Genomic DNA, 18,553 nt, shown 5'->3' on the forward strand with positions numbered 1-18,553 from the left:
TACATTTCTGTCTTAATACCCTTCAGCACGATCATTACAGAACATGCTACATCCGCATGGTCATATTGAGAGTTTGGTGCAGAGATAAAACATATGGAGGATACAACTGAAGTTTCATAGAAGTTTTATTTACCAGGCTGGGAATCACACAGAGGATGCAACGAGATCCACTGCCAACCCCGTGACACTGACAAGAAGTGCTTCGTTCTGTTTATATTGAAATAAAACAGATGTGCTTTTAAAGACATTGCAGCTGAGGCATTCGTGAGCACAAATGGGGGAGGGATAGCTCAGTGGTTTGAACATTGGCCTGATAAACCCAGGGTTGTGAGCTCAATCCTTGAGGGGGCCACTTAGGGATCTGGGGCAAAAATTGGTCCTGCTAGTGAAGGCAGGGGGCTGGACTCAATGACCTTTCAAGGTCCCTTCCAGCTCTAGGAGATTAGTATATCTCTAATTATTACCTATTTCCTCATTCCACACTGCCTGTGAGGGGCATTTCTTCATAATAAACTAAAGAGAATTGATTTTGGAGTGGTTAACTTAAGGAAGACACATGTTGACTTACTTGAAAACAAAGCTCCCCTTCAACAATATCACAAGAACAAACTTGGAGACTCACAGACAATACATCTGTGATTACTGCAGCTGTTAATGTCTCAGAACCTCTCTCATTACAGGTATTAGAGCTTCTAAACCATAAAGAAATGGGCTTTCACTTGTATTTGAAAATGAACTCCCTAAGGGATATCACAACTCCTGATCTCTTATCTATTGAGACATAGACATACTCAGTGTCAGGACATAAGAGTCAGCCCAGTGAACACATGCTTAGAGCCCAGAAGCTTATCACTGAAGGCACAAATTCCAAAGCCTCTTTAAGGAATGAGAGAGAAAGCAGGTGTGTGCGCATCCTGGCACCAAAGAGAAACATGTCACCTGTGTTCCACTTGGAGACCCTGGCAAGTTACCTATCCTTTAAGCCCTTCCCAAAGAGTTTCACCCTCTTGGTTACAATTTCATGTCAGTTTGAGGATCAAATGAGGGTCCCCCTGCCAGTTCAGGCTGACCATTTATACCAAGAGCCCTTTCTTTGTTTGCTGGGCCTCTTGAACCTAATCTGAGCCTGTACAGGCAATTTCCAGGGGGCATGGGGGGATTCCCCAGAGTTGTTTACCTGTCCCAGAATTTGCATTAATTACACCCCACAGATTTTAGTTCCTGGTGGAAGCTCAGTGACCGTTCCCCATGGAGCTAGAATACAGTCCCTAATGCAGACAGATATCTAAGTGTTATATATACACACAAGTATAGGAATAATCGCAGTGCCTACGATAGCATCTGGCACACCTCAGTATAACAATCTTTTGACATTTCCATACTTCCAACATCTCACATCTGTCACATCCTAATTCCCTTATATACGCTACATAAAACAATTTGATAGGATTCAGAACTTTAAACTATCTGTAGTCACTTAGGAGCCCTTGACCCTTAACCTGTATCTTCCCAGATTATCTGCAGAATTTGTTACACTTGAGTTAACTGACAAAATATTGAACACATTAGGTACTGCGGCCAGCTACTCGCTCACTTGTGTTCCTTCCAGCACAGTCAAATGTAAAGCAGGCAAGATGTGGGATAGTTCTTTCAAACAATGAAGGATGTAGTAAGGTACAGGTAAAGGGACCCTGTGAAGGAGCAGCTTTCTTCTGCTGTCTGGATGGTTATGTGCCTCAGTTTCCCAGCAGTGGTCTACAGCAGGGGTAGGCAACCTATGGCACAAGCTGATTTTCAGTGGCACTCACACTGCCCAGATCTTGGCCACTGCTCTGGGGGGCTCTGCATTTTAATTTAATTTTAAATGAAGCTTCTTAAACATTTTGAAACCTTATTTACTTTACATATAATAGTTTAGTTATATATTATAGACTTATAGAAAGAGACCTTTTAAAAACATTAAAATGTATTACTGGCACACAAAACCATAAATTAGAGTGAATAAATGAAGACTCGGCACACCACTTCTGAAAGGTTGCCGACCCCTGGTCTACAGTCTCCTTGTGGTGGCTCAATTATTTAGTGCTTTGGCCCTCTGATCAAAGTAAAAAAGTCTTCCCCTTACAGAGTAGTCAAAAGTCCAACCCTACACAACAAAGTTTCTCCCCTTGGTATAGGGGAGGTCCTTTGCCTGCTCTGGGGTCTTGACCATTTCACTTTCTGGCAGAGGCCAGTGGGCTGACACACTGATCTCTCAGCAGTAAATAAAACAGTCAGGCCACCAGTATGGGAACGTAGACAGACTGCCAACAGAAAAGCAGTAGCTCTAACAAAACAAAGGCAGCAACTACCACCAACAGTCTCTACAATTATGCAGAGCTGTAAGCTATGCTTCTACTCACACCCAGTTTTCCTCCCCTTACTGCCTCCCAGGCAGCCCTTTATATTTCCCCTGCTCCCTCTAACAGGTCAGAGTTAACTGTCAGGGACTGGGACATGGGCAGTCACAGTGGTTGCAGCAGGAGTCAGTAACTGGGAATAGGCATCCAGGGTCAGAGCCAGACTTAGAGGTCAGAGCTGGAATCAGACATTAGAGGTCAGAACCTGATTACCTGTAGCACAGCAAGGCAGGAGGTACCATAACCATGGACAAATGCTTTGAGCAGCTAGTACTCACCTGCTGCAGTCTTCAGAGTAAGTCTGCTGATCCCCTCAGCCAATCGGAGGGTTAGGCCAATCAGGCAGCTCAGCTGGGGCCCAGATGCACTCATTAGACTACCTGGGGTAATGGAGCAGGTAAGCAGTCTAGCTGCTGGTCCTTACTCCTAGCATTTGCTACATTATCCCTCTGAGGACTGAGCTTGCACCCTGTCATAAGGCCTTTGCCACTTGGCTGCAGCTCACCCCTCCAGGTGGCACAACTTAGGTATAGAATCATAGAACTTAAGATCAGAAGGGACCATTATGATCATCTAGTCTGACCTCCCGCAAGATGCAGGCCACAAAAGCCGATCCACCCACTCCTGAAATAATTCTCTCCCTTGACTCAGATGTTGAAGTCCCCAAATCCTGATTTAAAGACTTCAAGTAGCAGATAATCCTCCAGCAAGCGACCCCTGCCCCATGCTGCGGAGGAAGGCGAAAAACCTCCAGGGCCACTGCCAATCTACCCTGGAGGAAAATTCCTTCCCGACCCCAAATATGGCGATCAGCTGAACCCCAAGCATGCGGGCAAGACTCTCGAGCCAGACACTCAGGAAAAAGATTTTCAATATCCCAACATTGACCCTCGGTATGGGGGAGCTGAGTCCCTCCCTCCACGCTGGGCTCAGGAAGCAACTGTCCCCGTTACTCAAATACTCCAGCTTCACTTTCCCCTTGGCTACTGCTTGTGTTGCTCATCTCCTCCTTGACCTTCCTCAGGTCTCTTTAGCCAAGCCACTCATGGGCTCCATCCCCAGCTCATTCCCCACAAGGAACCACCCCAACACCCAGAGAACTTCCCCAGTCTGCTGTTGCTGTCGCTCAGGGACTCTGTTGCTGACCCTCCCCAGGACTTGCTCAAGCTCATTGCCAGTGCTTCTGTAGGGGAACTTTCTTTATTTTTCCATTTTTACGTTATCCCCACATAGCCATCTTGGATTTCCCTTAGTAGTTGTCGGGAATCCGTGTTTGGTGCCCTTCTTCCCCAGCCTTTGGCGCCCTTTTTGCTAAAGGCAGAAAATAGGCAGGTCATGTGACTAATAATCTGCCTAGGAACAAGGCAGTATAAAAGTCCAGCCTCTAGTCCCACAGGGCTGCCCATCTGAGAGGCAGACAGGTACCACAGTAAGGGTTGCTGGGGTAGAGTACATACCTGTATCCGAGGATACCCATCCATCTGCTGCCCTTTGGTTCCAGTTCACTCATGGACACACGACGGCACAGGATGGAAGGTCTATGAAGAGAAGAACAGAGTTGTCAACTTACCTGTCTGGAGGTCCCAGCCTCAGGAGCCTGCTGTCACTGCCTGCGTTTAGTGCTCTGTCCTATCGTGTCGGTGGGCGTCTGTAACCAAGCTGCAAGACATGGTAAAGAGACATCTAGGCTCCGATCACCTGTCCTCTATATAGTTTTGGGTCAAGACTTTAAGCCCCTGGTTGTTACAGCCGCAACTGGGTTTATATTTTGGCCTCTATAGTTAGAGGAAGTCCTTAGTATTTATCCCTTTATTACAGTTTTAACTGTTGTGTTATAGATAAAACTGTTATTTTCTGTTTATCTTAACCTTGTAAGTTTTCTTGGGGGCTAACAACCCGATGACAGATGTGGGATACGGAGGAGAATCTAGGCTGATTTCTTGGCCAGATTAAAAATCAGTCAACACTTCCTTACACCTGGTGGCTGGAGATCCCCTTTGAGCTATCTTCATTACTGAGAGGTAGGACCTGACTTTTAACTTGCTTCCTTCAAAGGCCTTGCTCCTGGTTCACAGTCACATGGTCTCGGAGGGGACTGCTAAGCATAGGTCAAAGCTAGGACATGAGTGCTATAAAAGCCCATCTCACCCTGTGACACATCCATAATGATGTTTGAAGATGCTGGCTCTTACTAAATCAGTTTTGGTTTTCTTTGTCGTAGACAGTGGATTTAGGAAGTATTTCAGTTCTCTCTTTTATTACAGAGTTCACATTCTCTTGACTCTCTTTCTCTCTAATGGAGCTTTGCAATTTGTACCGTTAATAAAAAGCTCCTGTAGTCTAAGCTTGTGCCCACTAGGTTGACTCTAATGTCCTCCCGATCGCTGACAGTATGTCTCAATCTCAGTAGAAATTAAGTCTATATCTTTATGGCTTAGAACAGCAGTTCTCAAACTGTGGGTCAGGACCCCAAAGAGTGTCATGACCCATTTTAATGGGGTCGCCAGGGCTAGCTTAGACTTGCTGGGGCCTAGGGCCGAAGCCTGAGCCCCACCGCCCAAGGCCGAAGCCTGAGGGTTTCAGCCCTTCATGTTGGAACTCAGGTTACAGGCCCCCTGTCTGGGGCTGAAGCCCTTGGGCTTCAGCTTTTCCACACATCCCCTCCCACCCCGCATTGAGTTGGGCTCAGGCTTTGGCTCAGGCTTCGGTCCCCCGTCCTGGGGTCGTGTAGTAACTTTTATTGTCAGAATGGGGTTGCAATACAATGAAGTTTGAGATCCCTTGGCTTAGAAGATCTAATATCTGTCATGAGAAATGTTCTGTGGCTCTAAGAGCAGAAGTAATTGTGGACATGTTGCACCAGATCCTCAGCTGGTGTAAATTGACTTATCTTCATTGAAGTCAATGGAGCTAGGACACTTTACACCAGCTGAGGATCTGGCCTATTATCCTAATTGCCCATACAGGCCAGTTTGTTTTAGTGATGCTACTGGAATGGAGCGTTCTAATAAGTCAACATGTGGCCTTCTTTAACTAAGACAAATCACTTCAAAATCAACCAGTTCTTCAGTTCATAATGAAGAAATTACACTCAGGAACTGTAGAGTGAAAAAATATAAAGCACACGTTCCCCTTTTCATTCACAGAACCTGTGATCTCAAATCCATACAGATAAGAACTGCTCAAACCCATACAGATAAGGCCTCTGAGAGTGCCAGGACAGGGTCAGTGCCTGGAAGAGATGATCAGTCGGATACAGTAAGCACTAGGACACAGATGTGGTCTGGCTGACTGAGAAATAACAGTTCAGGACAGAGTAACTATCACTACGTGACCAGAGCAACACTGGCATGTCCAAGTAGTCCATGGCCTATAGAAGCGGTGCTGAAACTGCATTGATTCCTGGGTGTGGGGGGGGGGGGAGAAAATTGTGGAAAACATACAACAATTGGGACATTTTTTTGTATAGAAGTGAACAACCTCCAAGAGAACTGGTTTCTTTAGATGATTTCCAGATAAAACACTGAGATGTCAGAGACTCTTTCATACAAGGGATTGCTAATAGATTACATGGAGTTTTTCATTATTAGATCACCAGTCAGTTTCAGGTTAGGTTAGAAGTGATTAAAATTAATTACTAGCTGAAGGCAAGTCACATGATCTATGTGCAAGAGTTGGTCTCAGGTCACGTCTTGGATTGACACGCAATATCACAAAAACTACACACTCAGCTGGCACTAACTGGTACCAGTATCCGTGAACAGACTCCGGGTTGGCTGCGCCAGCAGTCTAAACTCCCCTCTCACTCTTACGGGTGGATCCCCCAAGTTATTAATTATTCATTATTTGTAGAGTGCCGACAGCACACAAGGCATCATTAAGATGGAACCACAGTCCCAGGACAGCATGGGAAGCCTGCCTCACTGCTTAGGGCATTGGTCACCAGAGCTGTCAATCAGCACGTTACACTAGCACTACAGTCGCTACAGTTGGTTTAGAAAAAGACACTGGGACGTCATCAGTGAACCTTTGCCCTTTCTTTTTATTGTTCCCCGCCCTCAGGACAGAGTAACATTGATTCAAATGTATTTGACTGTACACCTGAGTCAAAATTCCCAATGCACGTCTAATCTCTTTGGATGTAGCCGCTGTGCCCCACCCTACCCCACTTCATCTTATATCATCCAATCCTTTATTCAGAAGCTGTGGCAATATCTTTCCCGCTTGGTTTGTTAAGCTAACCAAATGCAGATGGTTTATAGCAATTTGTCTTTGTCCTGTCCATATTCAGGTCTGAAGAGCATTTGTTGCTGCCGTAAGAATTGCATTAAATCAGTCTCACTAGAGACAGTGAGCCAGCTCCTTGGCTGGTGGAAATCAATGTAGCTCCACCATAATCAACAGAGCGATGCCAATTTATATCACTTGCAGCTCTGGCCCAGTGCATGAAGCACTGGTGGAACCTCTCAAGGTCCCTTCCAGCCCTACATTTGTATGAATCTGTGAGTCACTTCCAAACCGAGCGTAGCCACTGAAGCCGGAGGGGAGAGAAGTAAATGTGTGTTGAAATTCTCTCCTCTCTTCCCTGCAGAGAAGGGAAAGCAATGCCAAGCAGGGTGGATGGAAATGGGCCAATGTTCCTCCTGTCCTAGGACTCCCTGTGCTATCTCACTGTCAGCGATTTCTGAACAGTACAGTCCCTTTCTTAATAACAAGAACACATCTTCCAATCCATGCACATCCATGGCTTGTCGAGATGTGTTTTTACAGACCTGAAATTCGAGCTGAAGATAACTATTTCTGTTACAGTCTGTTCCTGTGCATCATACCAGACCTGTTTGTGGTTCTCTTGCTCTGCAGTGATTCACAGCTGCACTGAATCCTAGCCAGTGTTGGTACTTATGCATCAGTCATCTGAGACTAACACACAGAATGTTTGCCCGGAGGGAGCAATGTGTTTACTGCTAAATATAAACCAGGTCTTTATTTCTCTATAGCCTGAGAAAACCAGTTTCAGGCTGCAAAACCTAAATCTACAATTGTCTTTTTCTCCTTTTTAAATGTCAGCGAGCCTGGGATTGGATGTGTTTTAATTCTTCCACTGTTAACATATCAATGACATTCCTTTCCATTAGCTGTCTGACTGGCAATAATAAACTGCCAGATTTCTACAGTTTTCCATCTCCTTTATCCCCTTCTGCTTTATCCCTGTATGTGCATCCATCTCCTCAACACTTCATGACATCATTGTCCCCATATCTCCCCTTTGCACCTGTCTGTTTATCTTGGCATCTATAACATCCATGTGCTTTAGCTTGGAGGTCTGCTCTCCCTGCAGTAGGAACATATAAGCATTAGTATCACTAATACTAATAGCCATTGCCATTTACACATGCACAGAGAAGAGGCCAGATCTCCTAGTCTTTTTCCAGATTGGCTCCTCGGCACCCATTTGATTTATTCCTGCACACATATCTCTCCTCCAAGCACAATGAGAGAATATAAACTGCTATGTAGTTAAGAGGTATAATTGGTGGTGACAATAGACTATCCAGTCAAATCTGCTCCACCAGAAAAAAAAGTGTGTGTGTGTTGGGGGGGGTGGTAGGAAGGAGTGGCAGGGAGCTGTGTGAGACTTGAGAGAGCAGTCTTGAGAATTGCTGGTGCAGATACCCACAGCACACTCTCTGCATTGGCTAAGAACTAGCCAGAGTTGGGGAACATGCTGTGTTGACAGCTCAGACAGAGGCCGGTAAGCAAAGTGGAAGACCCAGCTCAGTCAGGATAGGCTGAGCCCAGTAAAGGAAGACTGATTCTGGAGAGAGGTTTCCATGAGACAATGCTCAGCAGAGGTAAGATTTGTAGGTGTTGGTGAAGGGGGTCTGGGGAGTGGCACACTGCAGGGAGCCAGCCTGCAGAAGCCCTGAGTTGAGGGCTGTGGGGGAGAAAAGTTGCAACAAGCATGAAGGTGGCCGAGGTGTGGAGCCACTGGAATAGGTGTACATGGCTTGAAGAAGAGGGCCTGTTAACAGTGATGTACGTGGCCTGAAGGGTGGGGCCCTGGAAAGGGGAAAAGGAACTGAGAAATGAAATAGGTGCTGAGGCTGACTCTTGGGTAGGCAGCCTAGAGTGGGGATGGAGATCTGCTTCATTTTAACCTGTCTTACTTTGTGGGCTGGTGAATGTTGTTACTTGTATTAAAATTATGCCAGGGCTTCAAAGAACTCTGGGAGGGACAATATTCCTTTCCAAGGTGGGGAGGCGGTGACTGTTGGTCTGAACCCTGGTGGCGAAGATGAGCAACTTCATCAGCCCTGGGGCCTGTATGGGAAACTGAGGCATGACTTGCCTGTATTGGTACAGTTGGCCTATGTAATGCCCTAATTTATAATAGTTTCCAAGCACCAAACTGGATTTTAACACTCCCTCTACTTCACTTAAGATCATTACTCCTGACCTCAGCTGATATTGGAGGCTTTTGCTTCACTTAGAGGTTAATATTAACTGCTTAATGATTAAACACAGCCAGTTAATGATCTCAGCTGAAGTTAAACAGACTGTGGCAGGTAAAATCTGGGACAGGAGACTTTGCAAATAAATTAACATTTTTTCTCTTGTGCCTCCATTGCCACACTCATACACCCATCAGCATGGAGACGAGAACTGCAAGGGCACTTTGGTGCCAGATAGTCTAACAATGGCAGGGCCAGCTCCAGGCACCAGCGAAGGAAGCAGGTCCCTGGGGCGGCCAATAGAAAGGGGTGGCACTCCGCCGTTGCTGGGGCGGCACGTCCGGGTCTTTGGCGGCAGTTCGGTGGTGGGTCCTTCACTCTCCCTCTCTTCACTCGTTGTCGGCACTTCAGCAGCTGCTCAATCATCTTTTGTTTGTTCGTTATTAAAAAAAATTTTCTTCGCCGCTTGGGGCGGCAAAAAGCTGGAGCCGGCCCTGGACAATGGAAGACTTGTCTGCAAAACTAACCTGTTCTCCAGTTTGTAGCCCTTCTAACTAAGCACCTAGACTTCGCTATGTCCGGCAATTAATCATCCATTGCTGGGTTAGAGTCTTGCATGTGTGTGACCAGGCTGGAGAACAAGGAGAGCTAAGTGACAGCTCCAGCCTCCTGCCCTCCACATTCCAATGTTCATTTCTTGCTTCCACTTTAATAAGACAATAGACTCTTGTCATCTCACAACCTCTGTTGGGAAATGCACAGGGCCAGAATGTAAACCCTGTATACTGATGAGCAGCTACCTATACAAATTGTTACAATAGGATTCCTCATGTGAGCAACTGCTTATCATTGCAAGTAAGGGGCTCTCAATCTGGCCAACAATGATCATCTGCTGTTGTGAAACATCAGATGCGGAATCCCCCCAATAGTACTTTGTCTGCACAGAGAAGGAGCATGTTCTTGCTGCAGATCACAGCAAAACCTTGATTTCTTCAATCTCCTCCCAACTCGGGCCCACTGAGACTTTGCCAATTGTCAATCTGTACTTACCATGGAACTCAAAATATTGCCAATATGGCAAAACATCTGCATATGGACAGAGAAATGCATGCTCACACTAGTCTGTCTCTTCTACTTGTTCTTTTCTTGGTGAGAAATACAGCTCCCATTAAGAGATCCTTCCCACATTTTGGGCCTGATCAGCACCTGTAGCTCCCATTGGAATGGCCAGTGCTCTGTACAGCTCAGGATTAGGAGAGTGGACTTTCCAATTACACTGCCATCTCCACTTTTCCAGATGTGAAGAACATGTTCAGTAGGCTAGAATAGAGATATTTATCTCAGGGCTTAAAGCATACAGGGTAGGCCTAGACGTCCTCAGATGGATAGGTCTGCTGTACTGCAGGCCCTCAGCTTCTGTAAGCGTAAGAGGAGAACATCAGTATAAGCACTCAGATTGCTGCAATAGGGTGAATTAGGTTTTCCAATCCCTGACTAATACTAGAATCTCCATTATGGGGGCAACACAAACCTGACAATTGTGAGAAGACTATTTCACTGAGGCCCCAATGCAGGCAGGAGTTGAGAAGATGATTTGCTCTCTCGGGGAGCACTGATGTCGCTTAAACCAGTGTCACTGCAAAGTCAATCTCTTCTACAGCCTGCTCAGTAGCAGAAATTCCTTCCATTTATACACAGCATACAGCAAAACATTAAAGCCCCTGCCTGCATATCCCTTGCTCATCTGCAACTATCTGAATGGGCACCACATCTAATTTTGCAAACAGGTGACACAGGCCCCACCTTCTGAGAGTTGACCTCTGCCAGGTTGTCACTCCACGTCCTTAAAGCTAAGTGGGGAAAAAGTCACTGTTTGTTTTGTGGAAGAATGATGAACCAAAATTCTCAATCACAAATTCTTTGGGCAACTCTTTTGCTCACAGAACTCACCTGAGGGCCATGCACTCACCACGACACAGCTGTGAAGAAGGTGCCTGCTGGAGGTCTGAAGAATTTTGCATGGGCATTAAGGCAATGTTACACATTCTATGGCATTGTCACAATATGATGAACGTTCCTAAACAAATCATTGAGAAAAATAAATGGTATTTTGGACCAGGGTTTAAATTAAATCAGAATGCACCATGGCACCAGACAAGTCCCTGTAGTAGACAGAACTCTGGACAGGGACTTGAAAGATCAGGGTTCTATTCCTGACTTGGCTACTGGCCTGCTTGGTAACCTTAGTCAATTCATATCACTACTCTGTACTGCAGTTTTCCTGTCTGTAAAATGAGAATAATTAGGCTTACCACCTCTGTAAGGTGTTGTGAGATTTACTGATGAAAAAAGCTAGATTTTCTTTAGTGGCTCTACTAATATCACTAAAATTAGTGCTTTCTTTTAGATAAATGTCAAAGTCATATGATTACACAGAAACTTTCTGAATTTGAAGTGATCTTCTATTTACATGAGGCTGTAGCTATAGAATGAAACACATTCATCTATGGCATAACCTCAGTAGTTCTAAGAGCAATCTGAAGAGCTCCCATTCATTTAAAAATAGATTGTTAATACCTCAGCTACTGAATGTTGCTAAATTGTAATCAACCAGTTTTAATAAGGTTAGAATTTATTCAGTAATTAAAGAGCATAAGTAAGCTTGATTAGATTTATTAATATAATTAGTTAATTAGACAGCACATAACAGAAAGAGAGAATCACCACAATCTGTGAAAACCCATTCCTGCAGGCTGAAGACACGACAGTTTAGCTTGCACAATTTGTCTAATCCTAGTTTTGAATTTGATTTACAAATTGACCTTCCTATTGCCAGTCCCATTTACAATTTCAGTCTTATTCCTTCCTCTTTTTCATATACGGACATTTGTTATTAACTTGTATCTTTTTGGTAAGTCAATCAAAATGTTGTTAACATAAGTATATGTATTTGTTTGTTAATACAGTACATCACTGAAAATATGTATTCCTAGCAGGCTAGCATTTTCTCTTCTTAGCATGACTACCAGAGCATCACGGGGAAATCTGGCCTATAGATCAACATGATAATTTCATTGTCAGCATTTTTAATTATTTTACTTCTGATCAGTTTATCAGAATCATCCAGCTAATATGCTTATTCAAGGTGGCTGGATATCAGAGACACAGAGTATGTAAATTGCTTTTAGATCATTGCAGGGTTGTTCCATCAGGGTGTGTTCCTGTGCTTGGTCTAGTTCAGTTTAAAATGTTGCAAACCCTGGCACTTCAAACAATTCCCTTAGGACACTATTCCTATATAATTAATCCAATACTGACTATTCCTATCCCATTAATCTAACAATATCCTATCTTAATCTCAGTTGTGCTCTCTAGATGCTACTGTAATAACATTGATTATTATTTAATTCATCTGGCACTCTCTCATTCATTCCCCTATGCCCAGCACTTCCGCCAGCCTAGCCACTCCCTCCACTATTACCCTCATCCTATTCCATTAAACCAGTACTGCTTCCATCCTAGCCCTTCTCTCCCAGTAAAAACAGCAAGGAGTCCAGTGGCACCTTAAAGACTAACAGATTTATTTGGGCATAAGCTTTTGTGGGTAAAAAATCTCACTTCTTCAGATGCATGGAGTGAAAGTTACAGATGCAGGCATTATTATACTGACACATGAAGAGGAGGGAGTACCTCACAAGTAGAGAACCAGTGTTGACAGGGCCAATTAGATCAGGGTGGATGTAGTCCACTCCCAATAATAGATGAGGAGGTGTCAATTCCAGGAGAGGCAAAGCTGCTTTTGTAACGAGCCAGCCACTCCCAGTCCCTATGCAAGCCCAAATTAATGGTGTTAAATTTGCAAATGAATTTTAGTTCTGCTGTTTCTCTTTGAAGTCTGTTTCTGAAGTTTTTTTGTTCAAGAATAGTGACTTTTAAATCTGTTACAGAATGTCCAGGGAGGTCGAAGTGTTCACCTACTGGCTTTTGTATGTTACCATTCCTGATATCCGATTTGTGTCCATTTATTCTTTTACGTAGGGACTGTCCAGTTTGGCCAATGTACATGGCAGAGTGGCATTGCTGGCACATATAACATTAGTTGACGTGCAGGTGAATGAGCCCTTGATGGTGTAGCTGATGTGGTTGGGTCCTCCGATGGTGTTGCCAGGGTAGATATAGGGACAGAGTAGGCAACAAGGTTTGCTACAGGGATTGGTTCCTGGGTTGGTGTTTCTGTGGTGTGGTGTGCAGTTGCCAGTGAATATTTGCTTCAGGTTGGGGGATTGTCTGTAAGCGAGGACTGGCCTGCCTCCCAAGGTCTGTGAGAGTGAGGGATTGTTTTCCAGGATAGGCTGTAGATCGTTGATAATGCGCTGGAGAAGTTTTAGCTGGGGGCTGTACGTGATGGCCAATGGTGTTCTGTTGTTTTCCTTGTTGGGCCTGTCCTGTAGTAGGTGATTTCTGGGTAACTGTCTCGCTCTGTCAATCTGTTTCCTCACATCCCCAGGTGGGTATTGTAGTTTTAAGAATGCTTGATAAAGATCTTGTAGGTGTTGTCTCTGTCTGAGGGATTGGAGCAAATTCAGTTGTATCTTAGGGCTTGGCTGTAGACAATGGATTGTGTGATGTGTCCTGGATGGAAGCTGGAGGCATGTAGGTAAGTATAGCGGTCAGTAGGTTTCCAGTATAGGGCGGTGTTTGTGACCATCACTTATTTGCACTGTAGGGTCCAGGAAGTGGATCTCTTGTGTGGACTGGTCCAGGCTGAGGTTCTCTCCTCAGACGCTACCAGCACTCCCAGCTATCTCCGCACAAGAGATCCACTTCCTGGAAACTACCTGGACAATCCCTGTATCAAACCTCATTGCCTACTCTGTCCCCATATCTACTCTAGCGACACCATCAGAGGACCCAACCACATCAGCCACACTATCAAGGGCTCATTCACCTGCACGTCTTCTAATGTTATATATGCCATCATGTACCAGCAGTGCCACTCTGCCATGTATATTGGCCCTGTCAACACTGGTTCTCCACTTGTGAGGTACTCCCGTCTCTTCATGTGTCATTATATAATGCCTGCATCTGTAACTTTCACTCCATGCATCTGAAGAAGTCAGGTTTTTTAACCGCAAAAGCTTATGCCCAAATAAATCTGTTAGTCTTTAAGGTGCCACCGGACTCCTTGTTGTTTTTGTGGACACAGGCTAACACGGCTACTCCCTGATACTTCTCTCCCAGACAGTTATTCATTTATCTTCCTGTAGCCCCAGTCAGAAACAGGGCTCCACTGTGCCAGAAGAGCTGTATAAAACATGTAGTCCTTGCCCTAGAAACTGTACAGTTTAGGCAGAGATAAAACATATCAAGTTGGTGACAAACAATAGGAGAGGAGGAGGTGTCAGTAATAAAACGATGTAATGAAATGATTTAACAGTTTGGAAGTTTGAGCCACTTATTTGGATAACCTGCTTCTTTATGTCTTAACCCCAGATCTTTACTGTAGTCTATCCCTTCCCCCTACTACGATCTAGATACTTACAACATCTCCCCCATCAGTGTAACCTCACTATTTAGCGTAGGTTGTGGCACAGGGGAGTATGGTTGTGCCCATTTTAGAGAGTGAAGGCCAGAGACAGGCAGTGAACTGGCTCTGAGGCTTGGACCATTCCAAGCTATGAGCGTTCCCCGAGCCCGCCTTTTTCCTACTGCCCTACATCCGTCCCGCCCCCGCCTCTCGCCATGGCCTGGCTACCTGATGCAATCCGCCGCCGGCTTTCCTCTACGCACGGCCCGGCGAAAGATCCCCGTTCCGTTGCATCATCCCGGATTGATACAGCAGTCAGCATTCGACCAATCAGCGAGCGAGCTCTGCCGAGACTGAAGGCTCTGCCTCCCAATCACAGTTCCGCATGGAGGCGGAGGACCGGAGCCGGGGCCGCTGATTGGAGGCGACGACAACGAGCCCCTTCCTAGCGCACCGCACTGTGACAGGTGGGCGGAGCTTGCGCCGGGCTGGGGTTTAAAGCGCTGGGGCTGCTGGCGTTTCGCTCAGTACCCGGTAGCCCAGTCCCCGCCGCCCCGCCCCCGCCCCCGCGCTGGGGCTGCCCCCGCGCAGCAGCCTCGGGAGCCTCCTGCAGCGCCGCTGCACCCGCCTCGCCGCCAGCGGCCCCCGCCCCCTGGGCCCGGTGCAGCGGGGCGATGAAGCGGGACCCGCCGCCCGCGGAGCGCCAGGCGCAGGAGGAGGATGCTGGGGAGCAGAAAACGCCCCTCTGGATCTTCGGCTACGGCTCCCTGGTGTGGAGACCCGACTTCGAGTTCAGCTCCCGGCAGGTGGGCTTCATCCGCGGCTACAGCCGCCGCTTCTGGCAGGGAGACACCTTCCACCGCGGCAACGAGAAGATGGTAAAAGGGGATCGGACCCCGGCTGCTGGGGGGCGGGAGGGGGGCACGAGGAGGGAGTGCGGGCCCGGGTGTGTGTGGGGGGGTGAAGGTGGGTAACCCGGAGGGTGAATCTCCGGCGCCTTGCCATGGGCATGGGGGTGTCCGGAAGTGGCTAATCAAAGCCACCCCTTGGCATCTACCTGCCCTTGGAGCAGTCAGTGCCCGGGTGGGCTAGATACCTCTGCTGGAAGTGGTACGTGGCCCTTTTTACTGATAAAGGCACCTGCCCAGACTTTCTCAGGATTCAGCTGTTTGTAAATTCAGCTCCAGATCTAATAACCTTAGGGGAAAAAATCTGCCTCCTTCCCCCCCTGCTGTGCCTCCTGGCACAACCCATACCCTGTCTGAAGCTGGTGCCATCATTATGATGCTGGGTGCCCTGCAGCTGCTGGTGTCTCATAGGCCTGCAGTGACTTGCAGTGTAATGGTGGTACCTGGAGCTGCGGCGGGTGTCAGCAGGGCTGTATCATCCTAGCTTGCCTGTACTGGTAACTTGGTACTTGGTCTAGTTTCTAAAATGTTTCTCTCCCTCTGTAGCCTGGTCGTGTGGTTACGCTCCAGGAGGATTATGATGTAAGTATCTACATCTAGCATCTCTTTTAACGAATATATTAAACCTATAGCTGCTGCTATTCAGGTTTATTGTGTGGCTTTAGTTGGATTACTCCCACAGTAATGATACTAGACTATTTCAGTAGCTAATCAACATCTCCATCATTAACTACATGGCAGTGGTAACCCCTTGGCAACTGTATCCCATAATAATGGTAAAACAAGTGTAGGATACAGTTTTGTGGGTTAGTATAAATCAACATGATGGCCTTGCTGGAGTTATTTTTTTAGTCAGCAGACTCAGCTGGAAGTGATGGAATTGCAGACACTGCTTTAGACCATTCAGCCAAAGAAGGCCAGAGTTAAAACTAGAGACCTGGCAAATTAAATGAAATGGGACATGCTGTGCCAGATTAATCACCAATACACTCACACTCACTTTGATGCTTTTCACCAGGGATTAATTTGGTCCCTTGTCCTGCAAGATGAAAGTGGACACTAGACTTGCCCCTCCAGAATAAACTAGTCAGTAGAGAGCCTTTTTGCCCTGTCAAAGAATACCAGGCTGCTAGAAGTGTTCTGGGGCCAGTTTTTCTTCTTTCAATGGCATACACCAAGAGCTGAATTTTGCACTTTGTGACTTTGAAAGACAGAGGCAACTATTCTTTGCTGCCTTGGAGAACAGAAGAGGGAGACCATATCTTCCTCCATCCCTTTCCTTGGATCAGTTGTGCCGTCCCTTCTCAGATGCCTGATTGTCTTTTCAGGCCTTGTTCCCATTGTTTAACTAGACAGGGTGACCATGCATCCTGAAACAAAAGGTTTTGTATAGGAAATGCTGGTGCATTTGTTGCATTGTATCTGCATTAGCAAATAACCTTCACTTGTAATTTCAGGCATGCACATGGGGTGTTGCCTATGAAGTTTGTGGAGAGCAGATTGCTGCATCGCTCCAGTACTTGAACATGCGAGAAGCAGTCCTGGGGGGCTATGACACCAAACTAGTGAAGTTCCACCCCCAGGATAAAGAGGCTGATGAACCCATCCTGGCCCTAGTTTACATTGCTACACCCCAGAACCCCACCTACCTTGGCCCAGCATCTGAAGAGGACATTGCAGCCCAGATCATTGTCTCAAGTGGTCGGTCTGGACACAACATAGAGTATCTGCTGCGACTGGCAGACTTCATGCGCTACTTTTGTCCCCAGGTGGAGGACGAACACTTGTTTTCCATTGAGGAGGCCCTTGTTTCCATCCTGCCCTGTCTATGCCAGGCTGAGGAGCCTTTAGTGGAGGTGTGAATGAGACTCCTATCTCAGAGGGTTGAAAGGGGAGATGTCTTCATTTGAAAATATCAAACAAAGACATGAGGGGGAAGGAAAGCAAGGAAAAAATACACTGGAGTGGGAGAGACATAAGCATGACAGTGAGCAAGTAGTTGGGGGCGGGGAAGCTGCTACAAGCATACTTGAGGTACCACACTCACCACCTGTGGAAACCATGGTGGCCATTTCTGGTCTCCGAGCTGGGTGTGAGGATCATGACTGAGTTTTCACTGTCAGGCTTGGTTCTGTGGCAGTCAAATGTGAACAGTATGGTGTTCACTCCTCTTCTTTTAGAGAGACAGAGGATGCTGTCCTCTTCAGTGTACTTTTATTTTGGACACCAGTTGAGCTGGACTTGACTGCAGTGTTTCACAATATAATGGTCACTCTACCTCAGACTGGCAAAGCCACTTGTACAGTGGTGGGGACAAGAGCATGCTTAGTATCAAATGAGACCTCCTCTTTCTTCCCTCTCCCACCTCCAGTACAGTGACCGGATTTTAAAGTATAATGCCGGGTCTCCTGTGCAATATAAAATTAATTTGCCTGTAAGTTCTTATGAGCCCTACCTCCTTATATATGTCTCAAAGGGACAGAACCAATGCACTTACTTTTGCAACTTGAAGATGTATTTATTGTAATGTGTAGTAATACATATTTCCTTAAGAGGGGGAAATGTCTGTCTGCTAGTAGAACAGCTCATACCCTGCAGTGCAGGGTGTGGCACGCAGGTGTGAGCCCCTTACCAGACCTTGAGTTTACACATGGAGAAAAAGCTGTCCGGACAGTGTTGAGTGGGGAGAAGGAAGCTGATGAAGCTGTAAACACTAAACTCATCAGCTTCACCCAGCAAGTTCCCTGCTGTTAAATAGTGTTTGTGACAGAGCTGCTGCTATTGCAAGGTATGGTAGTAGAATCCCTCTCAGGAACAGGCTCTGACAACATGGACTAGTCTTGTTTTTTAAACAGTTTAACCATGATAGGGGAGAGGAAATGTTTGTCTGACATGTTACTGTGGCTTGTGTGTATGAGAAAGTGAAATTGTATTGTGCCCAGTAATAAACCAACTGACACTAAAATGAAAAACAAACCTGATGGATTCTTTTAAGCAGCAAAGCTTATGCATTTGGGGGTGGGGGAGGATTAAAAGCTAATGGCACACGCCAAGAGAATATCCTGCATGCGAGTGACTACACTAAAACAATTAGTCTAACACTAGTCCCCCACTGCCCCACACACTAATTCCACTGTTCTCCCCTTACTTAGGCCTAGTCTACATGGGGCAGGTGTGGAATTTAGGGTGACCAGATAGCAAGTATGAAAAATCAGGACAGGAGGTGTGTGTGTGTGTGGGGGGGGGTAATAGGAACCTATATAAGAA

General features: G+C 46.2%; 1 protein-coding gene and 1 long non-coding RNA gene across 2 annotated transcripts in view; one reads left to right on the plus strand and one right to left on the minus strand.

Annotated features, from left to right (window-relative positions):
* Positions 1-14,844, minus strand: part of LOC120404312 — a 31,652-nt gene extending 16,808 nt beyond the window's left edge. The window contains exons 1-3 of the long non-coding RNA XR_005597937.1: positions 14,607-14,844; positions 3,857-3,937; positions 2,678-2,779 (exon numbers count right to left, since the gene is read on the minus strand). This is a non-coding gene — a long non-coding RNA (uncharacterized LOC120404312). The remainder of the gene's footprint in view (positions 1-2,677; positions 2,780-3,856; positions 3,938-14,606) is intronic.
* Positions 14,845-14,932: 88 nt separating this feature from the next.
* On the plus strand, positions 14,933-18,262 carry CHAC1 (ChaC glutathione specific gamma-glutamylcyclotransferase 1). The gene is made up of 3 exons (XM_039533412.1): positions 14,933-15,256; positions 15,833-15,868; positions 16,744-18,262. The coding sequence occupies exons 1-3, from the start codon at positions 15,053-15,055 to the stop codon at positions 17,146-17,148; spliced, it is 645 nt and encodes a 214-aa protein (XP_039389346.1). The 5' UTR covers positions 14,933-15,052; the 3' UTR covers positions 17,149-18,262.
* Positions 18,263-18,553: the final 291 nt, after the last annotated feature.

Source organism: Mauremys reevesii, linkage group 4 (genome assembly GCF_016161935.1).
Source record: "Mauremys reevesii isolate NIE-2019 linkage group 4, ASM1616193v1, whole genome shotgun sequence".
Taxonomy (NCBI): domain Eukaryota; kingdom Metazoa; phylum Chordata; order Testudines; family Geoemydidae; genus Mauremys; species Mauremys reevesii.